The 26,142-nt window shown below is 58.3% G+C and overlaps 9 protein-coding genes across 9 annotated transcripts; 5 read left to right on the top strand and 4 right to left on the bottom strand.

Annotated features, from left to right (window-relative positions):
- Positions 1-124: 124 nt before the first annotated feature.
- P884DRAFT_235246 (indole-3-glycerol phosphate synthase-domain-containing protein) lies at positions 125-3,180 on the top strand. The gene is made up of 3 exons (XM_069439944.1): positions 125-166; positions 226-899; positions 979-3,180. The coding sequence occupies exons 2-3, from the start codon at positions 577-579 to the stop codon at positions 2,966-2,968; spliced, it is 2,313 nt and encodes a 770-aa protein (XP_069302143.1). The 5' UTR covers positions 125-166; positions 226-576; the 3' UTR covers positions 2,969-3,180.
- A 760-nt stretch (positions 3,181-3,940) lies between these two features.
- On the top strand, positions 3,941-5,054 carry P884DRAFT_189127 (uncharacterized protein; the record flags this gene model as incomplete). Its single annotated transcript, XM_069437415.1, has 5 exons — positions 3,941-4,142; positions 4,258-4,455; positions 4,511-4,614; positions 4,735-4,968; positions 5,031-5,054. The coding sequence occupies 5 exons, from the start codon at positions 3,941-3,943 to the stop codon at positions 5,052-5,054; spliced, it is 762 nt and encodes a 253-aa protein (XP_069302142.1).
- A 571-nt stretch (positions 5,055-5,625) lies between these two features.
- P884DRAFT_254128 (uncharacterized protein) lies at positions 5,626-7,215 on the bottom strand. Its single transcript, XM_069440870.1, has 2 exons — positions 7,006-7,215; positions 5,626-6,897 (listed from the first exon to the last, which is right to left on the bottom strand). The coding sequence occupies exons 1-2, from the start codon at positions 7,174-7,176 to the stop codon at positions 5,932-5,934; spliced, it is 1,137 nt and encodes a 378-aa protein (XP_069302141.1). The 5' UTR covers positions 7,177-7,215; the 3' UTR covers positions 5,626-5,931.
- Positions 7,216-8,136: 921 nt separating this feature from the next.
- Positions 8,137-9,661, top strand: P884DRAFT_189753 (putative S-adenosyl-L-methionine-dependent methyltransferase-domain-containing protein; the record flags this gene model as incomplete). The annotated part of the gene is made up of 3 exons (XM_069437460.1): positions 8,137-8,376; positions 8,431-8,635; positions 8,748-9,661. 3 exons carry the CDS (start codon positions 8,137-8,139, stop codon positions 9,659-9,661), a joined length of 1,359 nt encoding a protein of 452 aa, XP_069302140.1.
- A 572-nt stretch (positions 9,662-10,233) lies between these two features.
- On the bottom strand, positions 10,234-12,481 carry P884DRAFT_289067 (lung seven transmembrane receptor-domain-containing protein). Its single transcript, XM_069443980.1, has 6 exons — positions 12,121-12,481; positions 12,039-12,066; positions 11,488-11,971; positions 11,398-11,438; positions 11,266-11,340; positions 10,234-11,215 (listed from the first exon to the last, which is right to left on the bottom strand). Exons 1-6 carry the CDS (start codon positions 12,193-12,195, stop codon positions 10,242-10,244), a joined length of 1,677 nt encoding a protein of 558 aa, XP_069302139.1. The 5' UTR covers positions 12,196-12,481; the 3' UTR covers positions 10,234-10,241.
- Positions 12,482-12,762: 281 nt separating this feature from the next.
- P884DRAFT_254125 (uncharacterized protein) lies at positions 12,763-14,829 on the top strand. Its single transcript, XM_069440869.1, has one exon. It carries the CDS (start codon positions 12,817-12,819, stop codon positions 14,641-14,643), a length of 1,827 nt encoding a protein of 608 aa, XP_069302138.1. The 5' UTR covers positions 12,763-12,816; the 3' UTR covers positions 14,644-14,829.
- P884DRAFT_12690 (uncharacterized protein) lies at positions 14,795-17,458 on the bottom strand. The gene is made up of 2 exons (XM_069437185.1): positions 17,246-17,458; positions 14,795-16,985 (listed from the first exon to the last, which is right to left on the bottom strand). The coding sequence occupies exons 1-2, from the start codon at positions 17,303-17,305 to the stop codon at positions 14,946-14,948; spliced, it is 2,100 nt and encodes a 699-aa protein (XP_069302137.1). The 5' UTR covers positions 17,306-17,458; the 3' UTR covers positions 14,795-14,945.
- Positions 17,459-21,261: 3,803 nt separating this feature from the next.
- On the top strand, positions 21,262-22,744 carry P884DRAFT_235231 (chromatin associated protein KTI12). The gene is made up of 3 exons (XM_069439943.1): positions 21,262-21,312; positions 21,395-21,895; positions 22,079-22,744. Exons 1-3 carry the CDS (start codon positions 21,307-21,309, stop codon positions 22,667-22,669), a joined length of 1,098 nt encoding a protein of 365 aa, XP_069302136.1. The 5' UTR covers positions 21,262-21,306; the 3' UTR covers positions 22,670-22,744.
- Positions 22,745-23,327: 583 nt separating this feature from the next.
- On the bottom strand, positions 23,328-26,142 carry P884DRAFT_326567 (Sec63 Brl domain-containing protein). Its single transcript, XM_069445480.1, has 2 exons — positions 23,860-26,142; positions 23,328-23,774 (listed from the first exon to the last, which is right to left on the bottom strand). Exons 1-2 carry the CDS (start codon positions 25,817-25,819, stop codon positions 23,617-23,619), a joined length of 2,118 nt encoding a protein of 705 aa, XP_069302135.1. The 5' UTR covers positions 25,820-26,142; the 3' UTR covers positions 23,328-23,616.

Below are 26,142 nucleotides of genomic sequence, written 5' to 3'. Positions count from 1 at the left end.
AAGTACACTTCGGAGTACTATGGCACTTCTGGTAAGACGTTGGGTGCCTCTACCAGCGCCATTTGCCCCTTGCTCGATCTGGGTATGGTGGGGGAACTATTTCGCCTCCTGCTGACTCTACGGAGTACATGCAACCCCTCCATCAACTTAATCGATCCAGCACCCCGTAAGTCATCCGTAGGTATGTACGGACTAGTGCATGTGCCTTTACGCTGATACGTGTAGATGTGAGGGCCGCTGCTCTGCTTACTTTTTTTTTTTTTGACTTGATACGAAAGACACACTTTCACGATTACGCCTGCCCTTCCACCCTTCCAGGTTTTCCCAGCAGTGGTGAGTCACGAAACTAATTCTGGAGGGTGTCTGGTTATTTTGTACGGATTACAAAACGCTCAAACTCCTCTTTTTGTGCAAGAACCGCCTCCCCCAAAAATCATAGCGTTTTCGTTTCTTTATCCGCCATCTCGACTTCCCTCGCTCTCCGAATTCGGTGACAAGTGTATACAGACAACAAGAAGCGGCAGAACAAGAACCTTGAACCCCCCCCCCCAAAAGGCGAACAAAACAAAAAAAAATATGCCGGCCGCTTCGGACATCGTTGATTACTCACCACATCATCCTGATCCCTCGCCCCTGATCCCAACCGCCACCAATCTTATCCTGATCGACAACTATGACTCCTTTACCTGGAACGTCTACCAGTACCTGGTGCTCGAGGGTGCCAACGTGACCGTGTTCCGCAACGACAAGATCACACTCGAGGAACTCATTGCGAAGAAGCCGACTCAATTGGTCATCAGTCCCGGGCCAGGTCACCCAAACACCGACTCGGGCATCAGCCGCGATGCAATCAAATACTTCGCCGGCAAGATTCCCATTTTTGGTGTCTGCATGGGGCAGTAAGTGAAAAAAAAAAAAAAAAAAAACCGCATTGGTCTGCTCCGGATCCCTGACTCATCACCACAACGCTCTATCTAGACAATGCATCTTTGATGTGTACGGCGGTGATGTGAGCTTCGCCGGGGAGATTCTGCACGGCAAGACGTCACCCCTGAGCCACGATTCCAAGGGTGTCTATACCGGCCTACCCCAGGGTCTGCCCGTGACCCGTTATCACTCACTGGCCGGAACCCACGTCACTCTGCCCGAGTGTCTCGAGGTCACCTCCTGGATCGCCAAGGAGGATGGCTCCAAAGGGGTCATCATGGGTGTCCGCCACAAGGAGTACACCATTGAGGGGGTGCAGTTCCACCCCGAGAGCATCCTGTCGGCCGAGGGCCGCGTCATGCTGAGGAACTTCCTGCACTTGCAAGGCGGGACATGGGCTGAGAACGAACGGCTGCAGAGGGCCACCGAGGGGGGCAAGAAAGCGTCGAGCGCGCCGGACGGTGACGCGAAGACTGCCGCCAAGCCAAAGAACAACATTCTTCAGAAAATTTACGCCCACCGGCGGGCCGCCGTGGCCGCCCAGAAAGAGATTCCCTCTCAACGTCCCTCCGACCTGCAGGCCGCCTACGACTTGAACCTAGCGCCACCCCGGATCTCTCTCGTCGAACGCCTGCGCAACTCGCCGTTCGATGTCGCTCTGGCGGCGGAGATCAAGAGGGCGTCGCCTTCCAAGGGCATCTTTGCGCTCGACATAGACGCGCCTACCCAGGCCCGCAAGTATGCGCTCGCCGGCGCCAGCGTCATCTCGGTGCTTACCGAACCGGAGTGGTTCAAGGGCAGCATCGAGGACCTCCGGGCGGTGCGTCGAGTCCTCGACGGGATGCCGAATCGGCCCGCCGTGCTCCGGAAGGAGTTCATCTTTGAGGAGTACCAGATCCTGGAGGCCAGGCTCGCGGGCGCCGACACCGTGCTGCTGATCGTCAAGATGCTCGAGCCCGAGGTCCTGGAACGGCTACACAAGTACTCGCTGTCGCTGGGGATGGAGCCGCTGGTGGAGGTGCAAAACGCCGAGGAGATGGCCATTGCCATCAAGCTGGGAGCCAAGGTCATTGGGGTCAACAACCGCAACCTAGAGAGCTTTGAGGTCGATCTGGGCACCACCGGCCGGCTGCGGAGCATGGTGCCCAAGGATACCCTCCTGTTAGCTCTCAGCGGCATCAACTCCCACCAGGACGTCCTCGACTGCAAGCGCGACGGCGTCAACGGCATCCTCGTCGGAGAGGCCATCATGCGTGCTCCGGACGCGACCAAGTTCATCAGGGAGCTGTGCGCCGGGCCGGACGCGCCGGCGCCCGAGTCGTCGTCGACCAAGCCGCTCCTCGTCAAGATCTGCGGGACACGGAGCGCCGAGGCCGCTATCGAGGCCGTCAAAGCCGGCGCCGACCTAGTCGGCATGATCCTGGTCCCGGGTACGAAACGGTGCGTCTCCCACGAGACGGCACTCGCCATCTCGGAAGCCGTGCACAGCAGCAAGAAGGCGGCGCCCGCCGCCACGGAAGCAGTCCACGTCCCCCAGACGGCGACGGACTTCTTCGCTCTCACCGGCGAAACCCTTCGCAAGAGGGCGCCGCTCCTGGTGGGAGTCTTCATGAACCAGCCCCTGGCCGAGGTGCTCGAGAAGCAGCGGCTGTACAAGCTCGACGTGGTCCAGCTGCACGGCGACGAGCCGCTCGAGTGGGCCAGGCTGATCCCCGTGCCCGTCATTCGCAAGTTCGGGCCCGGACAGGTCGGGCTGGGGACGCGCGGGTACCACGCGGTGCCGCTGCTGGACTCGGGCGCCGGGTCCGGGCAGCTGCTCGACGTAGACGCGGTCAAGGGGGCGCTGGAGCGGGACCAGGGCTTGTCCTTCCTGCTGGCGGGCGGGCTGGGGCCGGAAAACGTAGCCCAGGCGGTGGCGGCCCTGGGTCCGCTCGCGGAGAGGGTGCTGGGCGTGGACGTGAGCAGCGGCGTCGAAGCTGACGGGCAGCAGAGTCTGGACAAGATTAGGGAGTTTGTAAAGGCCGCCAAGGCGATCCGGTAGTTGTCTGTCTGCTGTCTCCCTCCAAGCCCAAGAGGGCATTCAGAGATTTTTTTTTTCCATTTACTGTTGATGTATCTCGGCGGCCATGGGAATCAGGCATGATCTAGGCTCTTGCATGCAGCCGGCTCGGACTGGGAAAGTTGCCAGATTCCGTCAAGGTTTCAAAGACTGGACGTGAACTCTGTACCTCCTCCATCCCCCATCCCCTCCCCCCCCCTTTTTTTTTTTCTGGGGCATCTCATCCAGTGAAGCAGCTTCAATGGCTGGTTGCTGGCGCGAATTGTTACTGCTTTGGTCAACTGTCCTTGGTCTGGTTCGGGTCAATCATCATCTGGGAGAAGTCCAGCACGAGTTGCTGGAGATTTCTTCTTTTCTCCGCTCGTGCCTCTAGTTCTTCTCCGACGTGTTTCGAGGAAAAAGACCGTAAAAGAACGAATTTACGCAAGGCTAGGGGTTGACCTGAGGATCTTCCATACCACCCTGCGGTTACCATTCGTTCGCCAGTATGCCCCTTGAATGAAAGGACATTCCACGGAACTCTTAATTATTAAGACCCGTTTTCTTTACGGTATTGGAAACCTCGCAGCTGCCTACTCACTCTATACCTCCAGCCTGTTGGTTCTCTACTTTCGTCGGCCATCCTTCACTCCCATCGCATCTCTTCAGCCCTCTCTACTTTTCAACGCATCATCTTCTTCTCCCACGTTGCTGCCACACATTCTACTTCTTGAAAACAGAAATATTCTTTTCAACATCTCTTCTTAACCGCCTACCACTCCCACGCTCCGAGCCAGTTTCCAACCCTTTCCTCCCCATTGAATTATCGTTCTTGTTTATTTGATCGATCAACCTGCGCCTCAGCCACAAGCCAAACCGCTATTCATCCGACCCTCCGCCGTCCGACGAGCGGAGAGACGCGCCTGCGCCGGCGACCCTGGACCGAACCAAGCGAAACCGAACGGTGCATGCACGATGCGGTCCCGCAAGGAGAAGCCCATCTTCCGCGGCCTGACCATCGCGGCGGCCGGCAACCTCGGCGCCAGCGCCCAGTGGACCGACGCCAACGCGGCGCGGTGGGTGGGCCTGCGCGAGGGCCGGTTCGTGCGGGAGATGAGCGACGAGGTGACGCACGTCGTGTGCTCGGGCGAGGAGTTTCGGAAGGGGAGGGGATTGGGTAGGTTTCTTCCTTCCCATGTGTTTTTATTTGGTCATTTATCTACCGAGTACTTCGGAGGTGGACTGGCTGGGGGGCTGAGATGGTGTGTGGTGTTAACACGGGTACTGAACAGTAAAGATGGCACTCAAGCGCCCCAAGACCTGCCAGATCGTCACGCTGGACTGGCTCGAAGACTCGATGCTCAAGGGGAAGAGGCTGGACGAGGAGCCGTACTCGCATCTGAGGGCGCTAAGGAGGGAGAGGGAGAGGGAGCGGAAGCGGTTGATAGTCATCAAGGGGCTGGAGAAGGCCGTGAAGGAGGTCAATCCGCGTGAGTGCTCCTCCAAGTGGTTTTCATTCTTTGGTTTTTTCCTGACACTAGCCAGAGCTCTATCATCTCTACCGGGACCATACGTTTTTTCAGTACCAGGTAGTGATAACGAGAGATAACGAGGAGGCTGGAATCCAGGGGGAGCGATATATTCTTTCGGTGAGTCGGCCGCTTAGGTTTTTTTTTTTTTTTTTTTTTTTTTTTTTTTTTTTTTTTTTTTTTTTTGAGTCTTGCCGACGAAACCGAAGCTTTACCATCAGCTCCTTCTAACTCTCCCAGATCTTCGAATCCAACAACGCCAAACCCCGCATGTACTGGTTCGTGGCCAAGTATTACAAGAAAAAGGGCGACGCGCAGCCCAAGATTTACCGGCCGAGCCATGCTCCGGGAGTCTTCTCTCGCGAGTTTGCCCTCTTCGAGTCCTTCTTTCGGATCAAGACAGGAATTCCCTGGGCACAGCGTCTCGTCAAAGCGGGCACTACCGGCAAGAGCTTTTTCCAGTACCAGCCGCCGGTGAGTCTGCCCCTTCGACAAAGTAGCAAAGAAGACGACGGAAACTGATCAGATCTGCTCAGACAGGTGGGAAGCCGGTCGGTTAGGTACCGGTCGAGTACCTCCCGGTCAATGGTCCTGGTGTTGACGCGGCCGACGGCGGTACGGCCTCGACGGTTGCCCAGGTCCTCTTTTCGGGGGAAAAGGTGAACACAGATGATGGCCATGAAGCACTTGTTAGCACCAAGATTGCCTCGTCCGCGGAGGGCGGAGACGCCGTGGTCTCTCATCATCCGGCCCAGATCCTCATCACGCCCGCGTCGTCGCCTCGCGCTGCCCTTGCTGCGGCTGCGGCAAACGCCCCGCCACAGGAGACAAACGAGGCACATAACTGCCCGAGCACTCTGCCCTCAATGTCAGTGACAGCTGCGCCTGCCTTGAGCTGGCAGGCGCCGGATACCTCGACCGTCGTGGCCAGCCTCGCGAACGGAGGCGATGCAATTCGTGCTCTTTAATCACCCGGTGGACGGTCCCTGATGGACACACACACGCACTTGACGAACAGACAAAAAGGTGTTTGAGAATGGCCAACTGAACAAATCTAGACATTATACCTCACAACAAGGGTAGGAGAGCAAGATCCGGAGGAAAAAAAAAGGGGGGGGGGAGATTTTAAGCGGACAAGGTTGTGTGAGCCCAACAGGTGCATGGTCAATCGGAACACATCAACTGACACCTTTATTACAGACACCGTTGCTTTCCAAGCGCGATTCGCTTTCAAACAGCTAGATAGTATCATTATCGTCATCATCATCAGGAGGAGCCACATAGTAATAATAACACACGCTGCATTCACCTGATTTCCCGCCAACCCCCTGAACCTAGTCTTGAAGCGCCCTCTTTTCCTTCCCTGTCCTCTCTCTCCAGGAGAAGCGGGAAGTGAAAGTGAGGAATGAAAGAAAAAACAATAGATAAAATACACGGCTAAAACCTGAGCTTGGGCAGCACAAAGACGACCAGGACCAGGACCACCATCAGGCCGTAGACCATGGCGTACAGGCGCATGCGGCCCCACCAGCCCTCGCCCTCGGTCATGCGCTGCAGCAGGCCCATGCGGCGCGTGACGCCCTCGAGCTGCTGGCCGGTGCGGCTCAGCCCGCGGCCGGCGCGCTCGACCACCTCGCGGTCCTCCTCGAGCGAGGCGCTGAAGGCGCGCGAGGACGCCTTGAGCTCCGACGCCAGCTTGAGGATCGACTCCGAGAGGGCGTCCTGCTCGGCCCGCTGGTGGTCCAGGATCGCCTCTGTCGTGGAGATGGCCGTCGTCGTTGCTCCGGCGGACGATCTCCGCTTTCCGTCGCCGAAGAGCGCCGAGCTGGTCGTGGCTGCTGCCGGGCTCGGTGTGGAAGGGACTGGTGGCTCTGTCTGACGGGCTCGTAGAGTTTGGGATGTTGTTGTCGCCGTCGTCGTCGGCGTCGTCGTTATTGTTGTTGGTGGTGGCGGTGGCGGTTGTGAGGACAGTGATGGTGGGTGAACTGTGGTCGAAGGCGGTGATTGTTCAGGTTGGGAGGGAGGATCACTCTGCTCGTTGGTTTGCGGTGGAGGTGGTGGCGAGTCTAGAGCGGTTGGTATCGGCTCTGAAACCTCCTCTGGAACCTCATTCGACTCCTCTGGCACAATATCTGGTGACTTGGTCGACTCCATGCTCTCGCTGGGCGTGACTATGATGTCGGCAAGAATGTCCTCCCCGTCCGAGGTGTCCTCGTCCTCGCCATTGCCGGCGTGGCCCGCAGCGGCAAACTCAGCCAGATCGCTGAGCCGCTCCGACAGCTGCTCGAGAACCTCCCTTTTCCTCACCAGGTCGGCCTGCACCTCCTGTCTCCGGCTGTGGATCTTGACCGCGAGGGTCTCCTGCTCGAGTTTGGTAAGGAGCGAGCGCGCATAGTTGATGTTCTTCAACCAGTCAGCATACGTTCTGAGAGGAAACATAACAAAAAAAAAGAAAGGAAGGAAGGAAGGAATGGGAAAAAAAGAAAACGAAAAAAAAAAAAAAAAACCTACCGCCTGGGCCTTTTCCCTCTCAAACTCGCTTTCCCGCAATCGTTCCTCGCGCTCGGCGTCGGCATGCAGAATGGTGCGCTGCAGACGGCTCAGCAGCAGAGTCAGGTCGGTCAGTGGATCAGCACGTCGAGGAATTGATGCCGCCGTCATGCCAGGCATCAGTCGAGCCATTGCTGCGGTTATGTTCCGAAGTGGTTGCTTTGGTCAACGTCTCCTTTCAGCGGGCCGCGGCGACGTGCAATTGACATGTGGCACGAGCTTGTCAACTTGTGGCTTCGGAAGCACTGACATCACTGTGGGAACAAAAGCTCACCAACCCTAACCCTTGCTTCTAAGAACTCCCTCTCAAGTCCGACGCCCCTGCATCTATATACGCTACAAGGTAGGACGCTCGCTCTTCTGCCGTCAAGTTGGATGAGTCGTTCTCTACCTATATATGATTCCCATCATTTGACCACGAATACGTCCACCGCAGGATGAGACATGTTCCTCCTCATGGCGTCCCGTTGCCTGGCAATAGCAGGGTTAGGGTTCGGAATCATTGGCCTGCTTGATAAGAGCTTTTAATCGATAAGAACTGGCAAAGGTGCAACAACATTCGGAAAGTTGAAGCTCGACCCTGAGCTCTGCCTATGTTAGGTACATACACCTACATATAAATGGGGGAAACCTCGCTTCCATCCTTCAAGACAATGCACACATAATACGGGGCCCCGGTACTGTACGATATGAGGCCGACGCCGTTTCGAGCGCTGAGAAACGCGCGATGCGGCGCATTTCAGTCGATACTCGCCGCTGAGAGAAGCGCTCTTGGCTCGCTGCACATTTCAGTAAACGCAGCTCGGAGCAACAGGTCGATTTTGCAACGGAGCCTACGGCCTGCGTCACGCCATTTTTCTGCCGCTGCGAGCCTGCGGAACGAGAGACAAAATGAGGACAATGTAGACGACCGGGGGAGGAAATGGTCAACTCCCCTGGCTAAGCAGTTGGGCGAAGCAATCGAGGTGTGTTTTTTTTTGGTTATTATTATTATTATTGTGATTAATCTCAGTGCGAAAATATGATCTCTCCGTTTAGCACAGGCTCACACGGAAAGCATAGGCAACCGGCCCTATACCCCTGGCCAGCTACATGCGCATGTGTCTAACCTCCGATCTTGGCGGTTACTACACAGGTGCTCTCGAAGAGGGCCGCGACCAGTTCGGTCTCAAGGGTGACTTCGTGACCTCCCCCGAGATCTCCCAGGTCTTTGGCGAGCTATGCGGCATCTGGTACGTGGCCGAGTGGATTGCCCAGGGCCGCCAGAGCAAGGGCGTGGAGCTGATCGAGGTCGGACCCGGTCGCGGCACTCTGATGGACGACATGTTGCGGGTGAGTCTTCTCTCTGGCCGACTCCTCCAAGAACACGGTTCTGAGTTGTAGCAGACCATTCAGCGGTTTCCCGCCATGGCAAGCAGCATCGACGCCATCTACATGGTTGAGGCCAGCCCGGAGCTCAGAGTAGCACAGAAGAACCTACTCTGCGGCGAGGACGCCCCAATGACCGAGTCTAAGGTCGGCTACCATAGCGTGTGCAAGTACAACGCTCTGCCGATTGTCTGGACCGAGACCATCAAGTCTATCCCTATCGGTAATTTTACACCCCTTCTCTCCCCTCCCCAGTTATCCCCCCCCCCCCCCCCCCCCCCCCTTTTCCCCCCCCCCCCCCCCCAAAAGTGTTGACCGTCTCTAACCCATCCTAGCCCCGGAGAAGATGCCCTTCATCATGGCCCATGAGTTCTTCGATGCCCTCCCCATCCACGCCTTCGAACTCGTCTCTGTCCCCGCAACTCAAACCGCACCCCCCTCCCCCACCGACACCGCCGCCCCATCGACCAAAACCTCCCACCCGACCCTCCAATGGCGCGAGATGCTCGTCTCCCCGACACCCCCCGGCTCGACCCACGAGAGCCTCCGCACGCCCGCCTCCCAGTCCCGCGACACCCCGCCCCCAGACTTCCAACTGACCCTGGCCAAGGCGCCCACCCGGCACTCCCTGTACCTGCCCGAGCTCTCGCCGCGCTACCGCGCGCTCAAGACGACGGTCGGCGCCGGCGCCCTGCTCGAGATCTGCCCGGACGCCTCGCTCTACGCCGCCGACTTCGCCGCCCGCATCGGCGGCTCCCCGCAGCACCCGAAGCCCAAGCCGTCGGGCGCGGCCCTGATCCTCGACTACGGGCCCGGCGACGGCACCGTGCCGACCAACTCGCTGCGCGGCATCCGCCGCCACCGCCGCGTCAGCCCCTTCGCCGAGCCCGGCCTGACCGACCTGTCCGCCGACGTCGACTTTGCCGCCCTCGCCGAGTCGGCCACGCGCGCCAGCGAGGGCGTCGAGGTGCACGGCCCCGTCTCCCAGGCCGACTTCCTCGAGTGGATGGGCATCCGCGCGCGCGTCGACATGCTGGTCCGGGCGATCAAGGACGCGCCGGGCGGGGGCGGCGCTGCCGCCGCCGCCATCGACAAGGACAAGAGGGTGGAGGACGTCCGGAAGGCCCAGGCCCGGCTGGTGGATCGCGGGCCGGGCGGGATGGGCAAGGTCTACAAGGCGCTGGCGATCGTGCCCGAGAACGAGGGCAGACGAAGACCGGTTGGCTTCGGCGGCGATGTTGTTGTTTAAGTAAGATGGGGACTGGCCGTGCCCGAGTGTATGATAAGAAAAGGTTGCCTAGTGAGACAGGTTGAGTGTCCTTGCGAGTTGCTTTATTTAACGTTTATCGAACCGTACATGTACAATAAGGCTGCGCTTCAAGAACGGGAACGAAAGAAAGAGGCAATAAACAATGAAAAAGAAAAAGGTAGAGTGCGCGCCTTACGATCCATGCGAGTTGAAAACCAGGCGGGCAGCGTTGGATGGAGAGAGGACGAGACCAGGAGGAAGAACCGAAATGTGTGGGAAATAACCTGGACTCTCCTGTAGTTAGCCTCGGTCCACAATCTGCAGAGGCTTGATAATTGTCTGAATGTCATCTGATACAGGCCACCGCGTCGTCAACATTTCTATTACCGTAATAATAGCCCTGTGAAAATCGCGATGCGAGAAATAGAAACCGAGAAGAACCGCCCGACAACGCCAGTCACCACGAATTATAGTACATTCGAATCCTGCATTCTTCAAAGTGCCCCTGTCGCATAAACCTCTCAAGGACCCCTCACTCGTGAAATAGCTCACACCCCCCCCCCCCCTCCCCCACCCTTTTTCACTTCCTCCCCTTGACCAACCGCCCGGACTCCTCTTCGTTGTCGTCGTCCTCCTCATCGGAGAACTTGCCATCCTCGCCTACGGCAAAGATGGTCTCGCCATCCAGCGACTCCCTCGACACCGGCGGGGACGGTTTCCTTGCCGCCGAGGAGGCCGCCCCAGACGGTTGCGACGGCCGCTGTTGTTGCTGGTCGGGTTGCTGCGCCTGCCCACCAGCCGCGGAGCTCTGGGCCTGACCGCCGTTTTGACCCTGCTGTTTCCCACTCCCGATCTTGGCCTCCTCGTCTTCGTCATCCGACTCGTCGGGGTTGCCAATGTCCAGGTTGGCAATCTCGAACGTGCCGTCGTCCTCCTGGGCGATCTCGTCGCTCATGGCGAAGCGCCGGTTATTCGCCGTCGGGCGCCAGACGTACGCGATGAAGGCCACGTCGGCGAAGTAGACCAGGTTGAGCCAGCCGTCGAGCACGAACCAGCGGGTCTTCCAGTGGAAGGGGACGTAGTCCGGGTCGCTGGCCGAGGCGAAGGAGAAGGAATTGAAGAAGAAGAAGGCGAAGATGACGATGATGGAGATGAGGATGCACCACCACAACTTGCGGTACATGGTCTCCTTGACGTGCTGCTTGCGCTCGCGCAGGTCCTTGAGGGTCCAGTTGAGCGAGTTGAGCGTCCAGACATAGAAAGCCGTGAGCGTGCCCGCGAGCGGGAGCACGATGAGCAGCACCAGGGGTCCTGCGGTGTCAGGGTTAACCACCAGGCTGGTGATAGCGTATACGATGCCGAAGACAAAGTGGGCGATGGCGAGCCACCGGACGTAGATCATGGTGCGGCCGAGAGTGTGCTTGACGACGCCATAGCCCATGCAGACGATCAGGAGGAGGAAGAACGAGAAGGAATTACGGGCTGCGTTGAGGATGGCGACAAGGACGAGCAGCACCTGGGAGCCGACGTTGGATCCGTGGCGGTTGAGATAGTCTGGAAGGGTCAGTGATCGTCTCAACCGGGCGAGAGAAGGACACCCATACCATAAAACCCCCAGGTCATGAGCATCTCGACCACTAAGAAGATAAGAATGGCGGTGATGTAATTTTGGACGGCCACTGGTTCGCAGTTAGCGACCGGGAAGGTCTAAAAGGGGTCGGCCTGGTTGCACCTACATATGTCGGACCTGTGTTGGAAGTACAAGAAGCCCCAGAACCTGCGAGTGGTCAGCCCCGTGTCCTGGTCCCGCTGTCCGTCGCACGTACACTAGCACCAGGGCGTATGCGATCGTGATCCCCCCATAAAACGGCAGCTTCGGGATCTGGGTCGCCGGGAGCTCGCCATAGGCGTTGCGGAACTCGACGATGGCCTCGTAGGTGGTCGCGCCAAACTTCTCGGTGACGACACAGAAGTAGCCCGTCTTGGTGATGGGATACTTGATCGGAGCCGAGTCCTTGAGGTGGACAGCCTTGGTCAAGATGACGTTGACCGACTGGTCGGTGGCATTAGGCGAGACGAGGAACTTGCCAATGTCGGTCTCGTTGCATAACCCGGCTTCGACGTACTCGGGTTGGCAGATGGCGGCCCTATCCTCGCCGTCCGGCAGCACGTTGAGGAAGTCTTGGTCCTTCCAGTCGAAGATGAGCAGGCTGACCATGGGGTCGTCGCCCTGGTCTTTGCCGACGCCGGTAAACTTGACGTGGATGTAGGGATCGACAGGGCCTCCCCACGAGCTTTTGCTATACATTCCTGTACCGGGTAGTCGTCAGAACATGTTCTCGGATATGGGTTGTGCGTAATGAGTGGTTCGACAAACCAGCGCATCGTTGATTGTCTGTCTGGTCCTGTTGCCCCTCGTGTTAGCAACGCCCGAGAGGCCCGAGAACGGCAGCGCTTACTAGCTTGATCTCCAATGCTGCCGCTGTCCAGAGCGAAAAAAGCAGCAAAAGGAGTGAACTGGCCCAGCGCCTCATGTTCGCCGGCGTGTTGAGGGCTCGGCCTCCGTTTCGGGGCGTTGAAGGTCTCGGGGCTCGATGACGGTTGGAGGGAGCAACGTGGCCGAGAATCCAAGCTTCTAGATTTAAAAGAGAGGAAGAGGGGGAAAAAATAACGAAAAGGGAGAAGAGATGTAGTCTGGCCACGGACTAATGTCCGAGAGTCGTGATTCTGCCTCGAAATGGCAGCTTCTTGTTCACTGACAGAGGCTGAGAGGCAAGGTGGAATAACGTTAAGATCCTCAAGCTCCAATGACGGAGTTTGGGTGGCCGGATGTGATGGGCTCGAGTGGATGCGATGCTGCGCAAGCAAGCTTGGGTCTCCAACCGAGTTCGCTTGGGCCCACAGCGCTGGCCGTATGGAACTCCTGCGCTAGAAGAAATCGACACTGTGGCTCGCTTGCTGTTGTGCCTAGCCGCGCCCGCTGCAAGCGCGGGAGCCAGTGGCACACAGGCAGCAGGGGTTTCCGATAAGATAGCAAGCGCATCCAACACTGACCATTCACAAACCTACTACTCCGTACCTACTTTATTAGAGTTCGACCTCGACTTCCTTCTCCAGCCTCGGCCCAGCATCGCTCCGAGCCGCACGCCGCAAGCATGGGAAAAGGCACCGACAAGCTTTACATCACCCATTCGGAGTGGTCATCGACGGATGCCTACAGCGCCAGCGTCGGGGCGAATGCGCGAAAACAGGGCGGCGGCGCAGCACACGCGAGCTTCAAGCGCCTCCCTTTCCACTTCTGCGCCGCCAGTCTCCAGCCTTTCAAGAACCCCGTCTGCACTCCGCAAGGCACCATCTTCGATGTCGAGGTCATTGGCGCCTGGCTGGAGAAGCACAAGACCAACCCCGTCAACGGCGAGCCGCTCGCCGCCAAGGACCTCATCCGCCTCAATTTCGCCCGCAATGCCGACACCGCCGCCCAGGACGGCCGCAATGGCGCGCCGACCGACGGGAAGGGCGACTTCATCGACCCCGTCACGTTCAAGGTGTTTACCGACAACACCCACATCGTCGCCATCCGCCACGGCAACTACGCCAACGTGTTCGCCTGGGAGACGGTCGAGCGCATGAACATCAAGGCCAAGATGTGGCGCGACCTGGTCGACGACGTCGAGTTCACCCGCAAGGACATCATCACGCTCCAGGACCCTCAGAACGCCGCTAGCCGCGACCTCGGCCAATTCAGGTACCTCCAGGAAGGGCAGGACGCTCTGCTCACCAAGGAACAGGCGGAGCAGCGCGAGCAGGGCGGCATCAATGTCGGCGCCCTCGGCCGGTTAGGCGACAAGGTGCTCCGCGCGAAAGAAGCCGTCGAGCGCGCCCGCCAGGCCCGCGCGACCGGCGGCGACGTCAACCGCATCACCAAGTCCCTCGCCAACAACCCCTCCTCGAAGACATCCTCCTCATCCTCCTCCACCACCACCACCACCACCGCCACCACCGCCACCGCCGCCAACCCGGCCTCCCGAACCCCCTCCGCCATCCAGGAGAAGAAGGTCGCTCCCAACGCGGCCATCTACACCACCGGCCGCACGGCCGCCTCGTTCACCTCCACCGGCCTCACCCCCTCGACGTCCACCGAGCGGGCGATCCTCAGCGACGAGGAGTGGATGCTCCGGCCGCGGCGGATCAGGCACAAGGGGTACGCGCGGCTGGAGACGAACCTGGGCGCGCTGACGGTGGAGCTGCACACGGAGACGGCGCCCAAGGCGGTGTGGAACTTCGTGCGGCTGGCGCAGAAGGGCTACTACCGCGGCGTGCGCTTCCACCGCAACATCCGCAACTTCATGATCCAGGGCGGCGACCCGACCGGCACCGGCCGCGGCGGGCAGAGCATCTGGGGCAAGGCCTTCGCCGACGAGCTCGAGGGCCCCCACGTGCACGACGGCCGCGGCGTCGTCAGCATGGCCAACAAGGGCAAGAACACCAACTCGTCCCAGTTCTTCATCACCTACCGCCCGGCCAGGCACCTCGACCGCAAGCACACCGTCTTTGGCCGCGTCGTCGAGGGCGCCGACTCCACCCTCGACAAGATGGAGGCCGTCCCCGTCGAGGAGGGCACGAACCGCCCGCTCGAGGACATTGTCATCCAGGAGGTGGTGGTGCTGATCGACCCCTTCGAGGAGTTCCTCAAGGAGAAGAACAAGAAAGAAGAAGAGGACAAGAGCCGGGAGGAGGCCAGGCGGCTGGGCGGCAACGAGGATGACCGCACGACCTGGACCGGCAAGAGGATCCGTGCCGACGGGGCGGTGGTGGGAGACGAAAAGACGAAGGGGGTTGGGAAGTATCTAAAGGACGCTATCGCTGCTGCTGCTGCCCAGCAAGATGATGGCGGTGGCGGGGAATCGGTGGAGACGTGGGAAGAACCGGCAAAGAAAAAAGTCAGGGTGGGAGGAGGGTTTGGGAACTTCGATTCGTGGTGAGTAGGAAGGGAAAATGGGAACTTTGCTTGAGCATCGCACGGCGTTGATCGGGAAAAGCAGGGCTAAGAATATGATCGCGTTCTGGGAGCTGAACATTTCTTTCGTGCCGGGGCGGTTCATTCGGGGAGTAAACATGTATCAAAATATATATATACCTTATATAATGACCGGCATGTACTGTACAGCCCGTTTGATATGCGAATCCTCCCGCACTGGTATCACTGGCTTAATTTACTACATGCATCCTCTCTGTTCCTTCAGGCCGAGTCATCTCTCCGCTTTTGCAATGGCGCGGTCCACCATCACACCCAGACCAGGTCAGAGTCGGGTTTTGTCATCCCGGGGCTCGTCAAGGGCATCAGTCCCATCGCGTCATAGTCTTCTTGCCCCATCCCCGGCCCCGTGGCCGCCTCGTGTCCGGATCCTCCCAGCCCTACCACGTCCACCCAGGGCGGGCCCCCTCCGGCCCGGACACCTGCTCCGTCTTCCGCCCCGGCCACGGCCACCTCTAGCCCCGCAACCATGTCATGCTCCTCGAGCATGTTGGCTACAGCGTCCGCCTGCCGTATCCCCGTCTCCATGTACAGCGTGCGTAGCCGGCCGACAGCGTAGGCTGTCATGTCCGGCGAGCACACGGTCGACATGCCCGCCACGAACAGCGGCCACACGATGGTGCTCGTTGCCGAGACGAGGAGCATGTACCGCTCGGCTTCGTCCTCGGCATCCCGGCCCTTGACGACGTCGATGATGGTCAGGCCGCCGCCAGGCCGCCGCCTCGGGCCGGTCGCCGACAGCGGGTCAGAGAGGCCGCTCGTACTCGCCGAATCGGAGGACCGGGCCGAGGGGGAGACCGGCGGCGAGGGCGTCGAGACAATCTCGACGGTCGCGATGGGTGCCGCGGATTCGCAGTCGTCGTCGCCGTCGCCGTCGCCGTCGCCGTCGCCCCGGCCTATGCTGCCGTCGGCCGAGTTCATAAGGCCGACCTGCTGGGGAACGCTGGCGGCGACGTCGCGGACAATGTGTTTCAGTTTCCGGCGTGCCTTATGGAATATGTCGAGGTATCGGGCGGAATCGAGCGTCGGGGGGAAGCTGGAGAAGTCACGCCATATCTCGGCGAGAATGGTTTCGAGAATAAGGATGCGAGTGGTTCGGATATGGTTCCAGACGTTGGCGTGTTGGATCGAAGTGTAGCGGTGGCAGATGCCGCCAAAGACGGCCGGGTGGTCTTGTTTTACTTTGAGTATCCGGTATTTCCAGTGGGGCCGGAGCTGTGCGATGAGGCTCTCGAACTCTTCGTCGATGGAGAGCAGCCTCTCCACGATGGTTGCGGGATCCGATAAGAAGCCGGTCTTCATCTCGTAGCGTAGCTTCAGCACCTTCCACTTGAGCTCCATCAGCTGGCTGCCCGGTTTCTCATTCTCTGCCGTCCGCAACATTTCATTGCCAAGTTCGATCAGGAACTCGGGCATGGGCTCGTTGCGCTGGGCGCAACTGACTGTCACTCTCTCGCACAGCATTGAGAACATTCTCCTCCCCGCCTCCGTCCGGAACTGGGCCGGTCCTCGCATCCGCGCGAGAGCTGCCGCCCCCTTGACGTGTTCCTGGAAGGCCCGGCAGGTAATTACTTTCTGGGTGTTTTCTGCCATGATCTCGAACACGCCGAGGATGAGGACGGACAGCATGGTGCTGTCCTTGACGGCCTCGGTCGGATCTTGCAGGGCGTGTTTGGTCAGCCGGAGCGCCGTACAGTACGACTTTCTCGCGGCATCCATCAAGCAGGGCGACTGCGTGGTGCTCGCGAGGCCCATGAGGCCGACCGCGGTCATGCTGGCGAGAACGCCGTCTTTGTGGGCGTCATGTGAGGGCTTCCAGACCTCTCGGAGGAAGTCAAACCTCTGGCAACTTACGGTCTCGTCCGCTGTCACGTATCGCGAGAAGAAGTAGGCAAAGCCGTCCTCTTGGCACGTCGCCGGTATGTTGTAGAGCTGTGCCATTGGCGGCGTCACTGGCCAGCTTCCCGACTCGGGCGACATGAGCATGCTGCTACTATCGTCATTATGGTCACCATCCCGATCGGCCGGGCTGCTGCATGCTGGCGTGGGGGGAACGACTAAGGACAAGTGCCTCTTGCGAGACTCCGGGGTGGCGGACAGGCAGCCCGAGTCCGGGGGGGTAGGGGGCGGCGAGGTCGCGAGGTTGGCCCTCTTGTGGGCCCTCGCCTTCGCCTTCTTGATGACGTGGGAGCTCTCATCGCGAAACATGAGATCCACGAGATTCCTGTAGCCAGGACACCTCTGACGCCTCTTTTCGCATTGACCACATCCTGGCTCTTTCTGGTCGCACTTCGCTTAGTTAGCGTAAAAGCCTCGATATGGCGGCGCCGATGTTGATAAGCTATTACTACTACTGCTGGTGCCGCCGCCGCCGCCGCTAACGTTTGATGATGATGATGATGATGGTGGTGGTGGTGGTGGTGGCGGCGGTGATGACGAGGATGCTGACGATGAAATAATGATGAGGAGAACTAGCTGAGATGCTGGAGACGATTGGAGAGGCAGGCAGTGGCAAAGGGCATGCTTCGAGAATGAAAGAACGGACTCACGCGAATCTTGCGTTCCCGGCAATTGGAACACCCCTTGCTCGGTTTTCCGCAGTAGACCATCTTCGGGATACTAAGGCCAGGTAGATGGACGCCGGATATGGTATCGAGCGCGGCGAAGCGGCGCGCCGGATGGTGGGGATGGTGCAGACGGCTCCTTCCGTCACGTTCTTTGTGGTTGAAGCCTCAGAGATCGTCCCGCAGCAAGACAAGAGCGTTTCAGACTAGTCGCCACCGACTAGGCAAGTTCCAGTTCCAGTCCCAAAGGCAACAAGAAACAGCATCTGCTGGGTCCGGCCCAAAAAAAGACAGGGCTGGGTGGGAATGAGCGAGAAGGATGGCGGCGCGTCCTCGATGCGGCACGATTTCTCACACGACCTGGGCAAGACGAGCAGGTCGCCTGTGGTGGGCCGGTCGCGGGCGACAGCTGAGCTCGCGGTTTGTCGTCGCCCTGAGCCGGGAGTGTGGGTGTTTCACTGGAAAAATGCCTCGGGGAGCGCCCGCGGGAGAGCCCTGGAGGGTTGGCAACTTCTTAAAGTGAGGTCTCGAAGTTGCAGTTTGAGGAAGCCGCAGCGGACATGAGCAGACGCGGTGCACGTCCGCCTGGTAGTTCTGCAGCGCCTTCCCCCAAGGCACTTTCCCCTTGCGCACCTGAGAGGTGGGCTGTTTCGTGGTCCGCGGTAAGGTAGGGCTTCCCGAGGAGGGCCTGGCGTGGTGCAGTAGTCGTGGCGGATCTCGAGGCAAGTGCCAAGCAACCCCCGGCAGCCGACCGGCGTGGTAAGTCGAGTCACAGCCCCTGGTCCCTAGTCCACAGCCTCTCTCGTTACTTAGGTACCTGAGGCCGATCAGTGCTAGCTCGTGAGCAGAGAGGTCATGGTGAAGAAAGCAAGCCGGGTAGGGCGCGTCAGTTCGAAGTCCAAGTTCAAGTGTGCAGGTACCGGCTTACACTAGTGTACCATGGGCTTGGCCCACCATGGGGACCTATGACAGGGGTATTTCCTCTTTGGGCTACCTGTGCGAAGGCGTTTTCGATGCGCCAGCGAGATTGCTACCTCTTGGCGAGGCTCCCAGCACCAGGGCACACAGGGGGGTGCGGGAAAGCTTAATTGTTGCCCGCGCCTGTGATTCGTCGACGCTATCGCGTCGAGCGAGGGCGCACAGCATGCAATTAACTACACTCCCACAGGGTCCGCAGACATGGCGGCTTGTTCCAGAAACCTTCCCTGCGTGGGCGTTTGCGCCCGTTCATCACAATTGCAAGCGCAGGGACTTTGGGTGGCTTGAAACAGTGTCGCATAACTGTCTCAAGATTTGACATTGCTCTTTCCATCGTTTACTGTGGTTATGATTGTGTTCCTTTCCTTTTCTGTTCGGGGTTTCATTTGATTCTGTGGCCGATTCGAGAGACTCAAATTGAGTGTCCAGGGTGTAGTCCGCAGACCACACGAGACTGAAAGAATAAAAACTACGGAGGGGAGGATCGTCGAGGCCAAAAATGATCCAATAGGAGAAGAAAGTGACAGACACCCCGTATTTCGTCCCCAACTCAGCGTCCACTGTACTCCGTACTGCTGCCCGAGTGCAATCGACATCACAAACAGGCGACCCCGGAGCAATCCAGGTGGATGAACACTGTCAACACCAAGACCGGGGCTTAACAACGACCGCTGAGACCAGGCTAGTGCACGGAACGCCGTCCCGGCCACTAACAGAGCTTGAGGGACTACAACGAGGCTTGGATGATCCCACTGGACAGGGTAAGGGAAGAATTGCTGGCTGCTGAGAGCTCATCATCATCAAGTGTAATCAACTGTAAGTGTCTCATGCACTTCAGGTAAGAATAAGGTTCCAACGAGACGGAGAGTGGGCGCTCACACAGCCCTACACTAGTCCCAAGCCGGCAATGCCTGACCTGAAGGGCGCGTTGGACCATACACGGACCACCCTTAGCACAGCACGCTATACATTCCTTAGCACACCAGCTGTGCCCCGGCAGGGAAATTGCAACGACGCCCAATCGACAGGGTCGCATTGGACAACACCCCGACGGCGGGGAGATCGGAATGCCGCCTTTAACTACATAGTTATAGGGAATTTTTTTTTTTTTTTTTTTTTTTTTTTTTTTTTTTTTTTTTTTTTTTTTTTTTTTTTCAGATTCAAACATGCCTGCTGCGACATGCCGGGGGACACGAGGAAAAAGACTTGGTTTCTAAGCAACACCTCGGAAATATCCCACCACAGTCGAACCCCCTTTTCTTTCTTTCTTTTTTCTCTCATCTCGTTTGATCTGCTGACGCTTGATGCCTTCTCATTCTCGTGTGCCTGCATCTGGAGCATTGAATAGGCTATATGTACGGGTTAGATGCCGTCCTACATCCTCCATACCTCGCACACGCACAAGCACAAAACCTGATCTGATCCGCAGTGTACACGGGATTGTGCATGTGCACGTGAGATGTGTGTTACTCAACAGGGTAGGTAAATTTATCAGCGTGCAATGCAGAGCCAAGGATCCGGAATCAAGAACAATATCCGCTTGCTGTGGCGTCTGGTATGCGGCAATCCTCTTGTTCCTACCGAAGCCGCGGGTCAGAAGACAAGACGCTTATAAGGAACCCAGCAACGGCAACGCCGTTGACATTGTCTCGGCCGGTAGGCGGAATTACGACACGTCGCCTTCTTGCCCATCCAGCAGCTTGCTGTGCGCGGCCACGCTGGATGCTCGACTCTGATGTCTGCAATCCTCCATATATTGTGATGTAGTTGCATTATTACTCTATTGTAACGGCCAAAACACTCGATGCGGATACATCTCCGAGTCGAAGTGGGCGCAGCGGGGAGGAGACGGCATGCCAATCAGCGCTATGGAAGGGCAGAGCCAGCCATGCGCTAGTGTAGTTTTGTACCTAGATATTTTGTGTTTTGTAAACAACCTTAGCAACCAGGCATGGTAACCCACCCACAGTAATGGAACCTTGTGAAGTCGTCGACGAGAGGTCAAAGAACGAGACACAGGTCATGCAAGTCTTGGATTGGACGCATCTTGCGGCTCCACGCTGACCTGCATTTGCATAGCAGCCACGCAAACTGCCACCTCGCAGCAGTAGCACGAGTTCTCCAGAAACCCCCGTCCTTTTTCCCGCTGCAAGCCACCGTCTGGAGTGCGGAATACTGCGGGACTGAGGCGTGGAAGTTCCGGAGCAAACCCAAGCGGTCATAGTTAATCCGTAAACGCAAGGTTTCCACGTGTCATCAGACCTCGGCTCCACCACAGCAAGATCCCATCTCGCTGGTCGGAACCACTTGGCACTTCCCGACCAGCTTTGAAAAAGGTTACGATCCCAGGCGTGTCAGGAACAACGTGACGTTTCCTCGGACCAATCTCTGCTCGTGAGTGCGTGTTATGAGAAATCAACCGAGTACTTCGTTGGTGAATGCTTTGCTGCAATTGAATAGCCGTCTCTTCTGCCACCATTTCTTTTCCCATATCTGGATGTTAATACTCGCAAGTTTTTGTGAATCAGCAATGAACTGTCTGAAGTGGCGTGGGTAAAGGTGATTCGAAAGACACGTTGAATGTGAATGTTGATGTTCAAGGTCATGTTGGACTGTAAGTTTTACTAACCCTGACAACCCCGCGGATCTGGAGTGGGTCTGGAAGGAAATGCCCCTCCATTGTGGGGCCAAGTTGGGAAACGGATTACTCGTACAGGACGGATATTCAGTACGGATGTCGCTACCAAAAGAACTGGCTCACCGCCTTTCTGCACGAACCATGCAAGGTCGCTAAAGTTTTAGAAGGTATCTTCACTAACAATCGGCCACAATGCCTAGACTTTAGTAGCTATAGTGCTTTGCCCCACTGTACTTTATGGTGCTTTTAGCGTTTTCATTCTGCCGGTCAAATTTGGCGGTGAGCCAGTTCTTTTGGTAGCGACATCCGTACAGAATACGGACGTACACTGACGACCCCGCCATAATTGCTCAACCTCGAACGGGCAACTTTACACGCTCTGCAGCGAAGGGACCCTCATGGACAAGATAGCTCAACACAACCCGTAGCCATGCCAGTGAGTCCAATTCGCACAACCTTTCTCCCTGCTCATTCGGCTAACGAAACCCCCCCTCCCCTCATCTTTCTCAACTTTGAAGCTCATAATCATCACCGGCCTCCCCACATCGGGCAAAACCACCCGCGCCCGCCAACTCTACGATTATCTTTCCGCCCGCCTCACAGGGCAATCATCATCACAGCATCAGCAACAACAAGAACAGCAACAGCAGCAAAAAACCCCGTCGCCAAACCCCTCGAGCAACCCCAGACCGCCCTACCGTCTGCACCTGATCTCCGACAGCAGCCTCTCCATCCCGCGCACGGTCTACGACCTCTCTCCCGCCAGCCTGCCCGCCCACGTGCGGTCGGCCAACGCATCGGAGAAGGACGCGCGCGCGGCCATCTACGGCGCCGTCAAGCGCGTCCTCTCGCCGCGCGACATTGTCATCCTCGACGGGCTCAACTACATAAAGGGTTGGCGGTACCAGCTTTACTGCGAGGCCAAGAACGTGCGGACGGGGAGCTGCGTGTTGCAGATCGGGGCCGGCGTCGAGCGTGCCAGGCGGGTCAACGAAGCGCGGTTTGCAAGGAAAAGGACGGTCAAGGCGGGGGAGGAACGCGGTCCAACGGGGAGAAGAGAGGAAACGGGGGGAAACGCGGACGGGAGAGGGGTACCGCAACAGCCAGAACAACAACAACAACAACAACAACAACAACCTGAACAACAACCACAGCAAAAACAAACAGGGGAAGTGTCGGAACCACAAGATGTGGAGAAGAAGGCAGATCTTGAAGAAGGCGGCAGCGGCGACGGTGACGACGAGGAGCCGTACGAGCCCTCCAACTGGGAGAACCTCGTCTTCCGCTACGAGGAGCCCAACGCGATGAACCGCTGGGACTCGCCGCTGTTCACGCTCATCTGGGAGGACGACGAGGCCCAGACCAGGGCCGTCTTCGACAAGATCTGGGACGCCATCGCCGGCGAGGGCCGCAAACCCGTCAAGCCCAACCAGTCGACCGTGCAGCGCGACAAGGACCCCGGCGGCGACTACCTGTACGTGCTGGAGCGCGAGACGCAGGACATTGTCAAGAAGATCCTCGAGCGGCAGCCCGACGAGGGCGGCGGCACCGTCGCCCTGCCCCGCGCGAGCAACCCCGCCGCGGGCGTCCAGGAGGCCGAGGGCGAGAGCGACCTGGTCGTCGAGCTGCCCGGCAAGAAGGTCGGGCTGCCGCAACTGCAGCGGTACCGGAGGGCGTTCGTGGCGCTGAACCGCGGCGGCATCGGGCTCGAGGCGGTCGGCAAGTTGGCGGCCGAGCGGCTGCGCGAGAGCTTCGTCGGCTATCTGAACGATGCGTTTGAAAAGGACGGCTAGAGCCCGGAGCAATCATGGATGATACCCACCAATTTCATATTCTGATTGGATAGAAAAAAAAAATATAAAGCAAGGACTTTGGGCGCCACGGCGAAAAACAGACATGAAAAGAGCAGATGCTCCCTTGGCCGACTCTGTTGAGTTAACGGGAGGCAGTCATGAGGTACGCAAATTCCAGACGAGGCAGTTTCGCACCGGTTCGGACCTGCGACCATCGTTTCGCCAGGCATGGGGTACTGTACTCCCTTTGCTTGGCTGCCCTCACTTCGGTCGTTTCCTTTCTGGTGGGTGAGTTAGGAGATGGGACTGCTTGAAGCTGGCAGATACCCGGTGCGATCAGACAAGCAAGAGCCGGCAAAGATGACCGGAGTTTGAATAACATCCACAACGGTCATTTTCGGAAACGTATTGGCCGACGAGACGGACGGACTCGAACGGATGCTCTGTGACTCGGAAGCCCAAAGTCAACGTCCTGTGCTAGTGTAGCCCAGCCTCGGAAACAGGAGCCATTGGCTTTGTGCTCCCTATTATGATGGGACACGGCTGGGTCGACTGGACCCCGTTATACTGAACCATGGAATCGTCCCATTCGGGTCTGCCGCTGCGTCGCGTTTCCACCCAGTCACCCCCGAGAGACAACATGAAACGTGCCAACCGTGATGGATTTTATCCGTGCCAGCTCGAAGCACCAAATCTGTTTTCACGAAAGCGACTCGAGCCGACCTGACAGCCAACACTCCTGTTCCTCTATGATGGGAAATCACGCCACGCACACAACGTACATATATATCGAATAGTAAGTAGAATGAAGAGAGGAGGTCGCTTCTTTTGTAACCACGACCAATGCCACATGCACACGACAGCAGTGCTACAACAACGGAGAACGCCTGAATGTACAATTATCAACCGGAATAAACCAAGCCAAAAGCCCCCAAATCAAACCCACTCTAATTCTCCGGCTCGGTGTCCGTGTTTGTGACGCTGGTATCATCATCGTCGTCGTCCGTTCCACTTTCCTCGTCCGAGTCCTCATCATCGTCGCTAGCTGGTTGCCTCTTCTTCGTCTGGCCGCCCTTTGCGGCGTGCATGATGCCCGCGATGGAGTCTTAACGGAAAAGTCAGCATCATATCTTTTTTGAAATGAGCAGAGATTTTTTTCTAAAAAAAAAAAAAATAAAAAAATAACTCACCCTCATCCGGCTCACTAATCTCGTCCTCGGCCGCCATCGCGGCAGCCTTGCTCGCCTCCTCCACAATGAGCGTCACCTCCATCTTGGTGTCGAACCCGACGTAGCTATCGCACACGACGTGCATGACAAATGTGTAGTGACCGGCCTGCGGCGGCGCCTGGAACTGCGCCTTGAGCGTCTGCATGGCGAACGTGGGCGTCCGGCCGTCGGGCTCGAAGATGGGGCGGTCAAACTGCGCAAATGTGAAGGGCGGGACCGCGACGCGCCCCTGCTTCGAGTCGGTCAGGAACACGTGCCAGCGAGGGCTGTGGTCGCGCGCAAAGAAGGGAGCGGCGGCGAGAGGTGCGGGAATGTGTTCGGCCTCGACGGACTCGTAGATGGGCTTGCCCGTCTTCTCGTCCTTGCCAACGAGTCTTTGCGTCTTGCGCCCCGAGATGGCCTCGAGATCGTCTTCGGCCGGGTCGACGTCCTCCAGATCGTTGGGGTCGATGTCGGGGACCTTCTCGCTCCCGGGTGGCACAAAACGACCCTTCACGACGAGCGTGACGAGCGAGGAGGGGACGATGAAGCGCTCGCCCGTGACCTTGAAGTAGGCCCTGGCAACGCGAAGGAAGGGGAGCTGCTTGGCTACGCTGACAGCTTCCCGGTATTGTTCTTCGCTCAGGAGGCCCTTGCCGACGACCAAACTGCGCCGCTTCGCGTCTGGTCTGTCCATGAAGTCTTGAACGCTGGTATGGATCCGCGAATCGCCCTCGACAGCCCTGACAACGGCCGGGGTGAAGTAGGGCAACTGGAGGAGGGGCGACGACTTGGGAGGGAGCGCCTGGATCAGGAGCTGGCTGGTGTAGTAAGAGGCGAGGAGCGGGCCGGTGTTCATGTAGGCGAGGGCGATGGCGTTGAAGGCCTTGTTGAGGGAGTGCGCGATCGGGGCGACGGCAAACTTGGCCCTGTTGAGCTCGGCATCATCCAGCTCGATCCGGCCGAGGTAAGCCCAGAGCAGTGCTAGCGCCTTCCTTCGGGGGCCGTTGTCGAGATCCTCCAGCGTCTCCTTGTCCTTGACGGACAGACCGCCAACCAGCGGAGTCAACTCGCCTCCGGCCAAGATGCGCGATTCCACCCTGGAAAGGCCCGACTCGGCCTTGTCCCCCTTGAAGAGCTCCTCGAATTCCTTTCCGGTGCTGAGCGCGGTCACGACGCCGCCCTCATCGATGTTGTCCCTGTACTCGCGGAAGATCCGGTTGGCGCTCTCCATCAGGACGCCCTCCTTGGAGCGCCGGAGAGTGCCGTACCACCAGGACCCGACCAAGTAGGGAAGCAGGACGCCGAAGAGGGCCGAGTAGAGGAGGACGACGTACTTGCCGTTGCCGTCCGACACGATGACCTTTGGCAGCGCAATGTTGATGCTGTAACCCTGCTTGCCGTCCGGGTTGCCGTACTGGATGTAGTTGTTACGGATCTCCTCGTCCGTCAGAGCCTGGTACGCCTTGGAGATCTCGACGTAGCGCGCGGTCAGGTCTTCGATCGTCTCGTTCTTGGAGGGGTCCGGTTTCGCCTTGTCGGGGTGCAGGCGGAGGGAGAGCTTCTTGTAGGTGCTCTTGATCTGCTTCTCGGTCGCCGTCTCGGGGAGGTTCAGGATCTCGTAGGGGTTCCAAATCTTGTGGGTCGGCGCGTCGGTCGTTTGGATGAGATAGAGCATGTAGCCCATGACGGCCCAGCCCGCGATGACGGCGAACAGGAGCCAGACCTTCCTATCCTTGCGCCTCTCTTGCTTACGCAGGGAGTCGACCGTGTCTGTGTGGGCATGCTTGAAGCTCGTCTGGATGCGCGGGAAGGAGGCTGCTGGGTCTCGCGACCGCTTGACTAGAAGGAATGTGAGGGGGATGGTGACAATCAGGGCGAGGGTGAAGACGAAAAAGGGCCAGAGGACGCCCTCCTCGTCGTAGGCGTAGTCGGTGCTCATGGCGGGCACTCGTTAAGACTCGTGGTCTTCAATCCCCGTGCGGTTAACTCCTCGAACAACTCGAACAAGTCGAACAAGTCGAACAACGGATTCAGAAAGCAGGGGCCTTCGACAAAGAATAACGAGATTGAAGCAATTACAAGAACAAGAGGCAGGCCCAACCCAGCATCTGCGCAAAAGGCCAGATCCAATTCGGGGACAAGCCGGCCGATGTGTAAGGGTAAAAGGAGTGAAGTCCGCACTCGTGTGCGAACTAAAGAGTGCAATGTGGCGGCTTCCACTTTTATTTATTACCACAACAGAGGTGTCCAGACCGCGCCGCC

The sequence above is a fragment of the Thermothelomyces heterothallicus genome, assembly GCF_042370625.1.
Source record: "Thermothelomyces heterothallicus CBS 202.75 unplaced genomic scaffold P884_scaffold_1, whole genome shotgun sequence".
NCBI lineage: Eukaryota > Fungi > Ascomycota > Sordariomycetes > Sordariales > Chaetomiaceae > Thermothelomyces > Thermothelomyces heterothallicus.
Note: the sequence above shows the minus strand (reverse complement) of the source record. Positions and strands in the feature narration are given on the sequence as shown.

Excerpts from the sequence above, each read along its gene's own strand:
- P884DRAFT_235246 (XM_069439944.1), top strand. The coding sequence starts at position 577 with ATGCCGGCCGCTTCGGACATCGTTGATTACTCACCACATCATCCTGAT. Across the intron at positions 900-978 it reads TTTGGTGTCTGCATGGGGCA|ACAATGCATCTTTGATGTGT; the intron begins GTAAGTGAAAAA and ends CGCTCTATCTAG.
- P884DRAFT_254128 (XM_069440870.1), bottom strand. The coding sequence starts at position 7,176 with ATGGCTCGACTGATGCCTGGCATGACGGCGGCATCAATTCCTCGACGT. Across the intron at positions 6,898-7,005 it reads AGAGGGAAAAGGCCCAGGCG|AACATCAACTATGCGCGCTC; the intron begins GTAGGTTTTTTT and ends GACTGGTTGAAG.
- P884DRAFT_289067 (XM_069443980.1), bottom strand. The coding sequence starts at position 12,195 with ATGAGGCGCTGGGCCAGTTCACTCCTTTTGCTGCTTTTTTCGCTCTGG. Across the intron at positions 12,067-12,120 it reads CAGCATTGGAGATCAAGCTA|GACCAGACAGACAATCAACG; the intron begins GTAAGCGCTGCC and ends GAGGGGCAACAG. Across the intron at positions 11,216-11,265 it reads CATGACCTGGGGGTTTTATG|ACTATCTCAACCGCCACGGA; the intron begins GTATGGGTGTCC and ends TGACCCTTCCAG.
- P884DRAFT_254125 (XM_069440869.1), top strand. The coding sequence starts at position 12,817 with ATGGGAAAAGGCACCGACAAGCTTTACATCACCCATTCGGAGTGGTCA.
- P884DRAFT_12690 (XM_069437185.1), bottom strand. The coding sequence starts at position 17,305 with ATGGTCTACTGCGGAAAACCGAGCAAGGGGTGTTCCAATTGCCGGGAA. Across the intron at positions 16,986-17,245 it reads GCCGGGAACGCAAGATTCGC|TGCGACCAGAAAGAGCCAGG; the intron begins GTGAGTCCGTTC and ends AACTAAGCGAAG.
- P884DRAFT_235231 (XM_069439943.1), top strand. Across the intron at positions 21,896-22,078 it reads GGTTTGCAAGGAAAAGGACG|GCAGATCTTGAAGAAGGCGG; the intron begins GTCAAGGCGGGG and ends GTGGAGAAGAAG.
- P884DRAFT_326567 (XM_069445480.1), bottom strand. The coding sequence starts at position 25,819 with ATGAGCACCGACTACGCCTACGACGAGGAGGGCGTCCTCTGGCCCTTT. Across the intron at positions 23,775-23,859 it reads GATTAGTGAGCCGGATGAGG|ACTCCATCGCGGGCATCATG; the intron begins GTGAGTTATTTT and ends TTTTCCGTTAAG.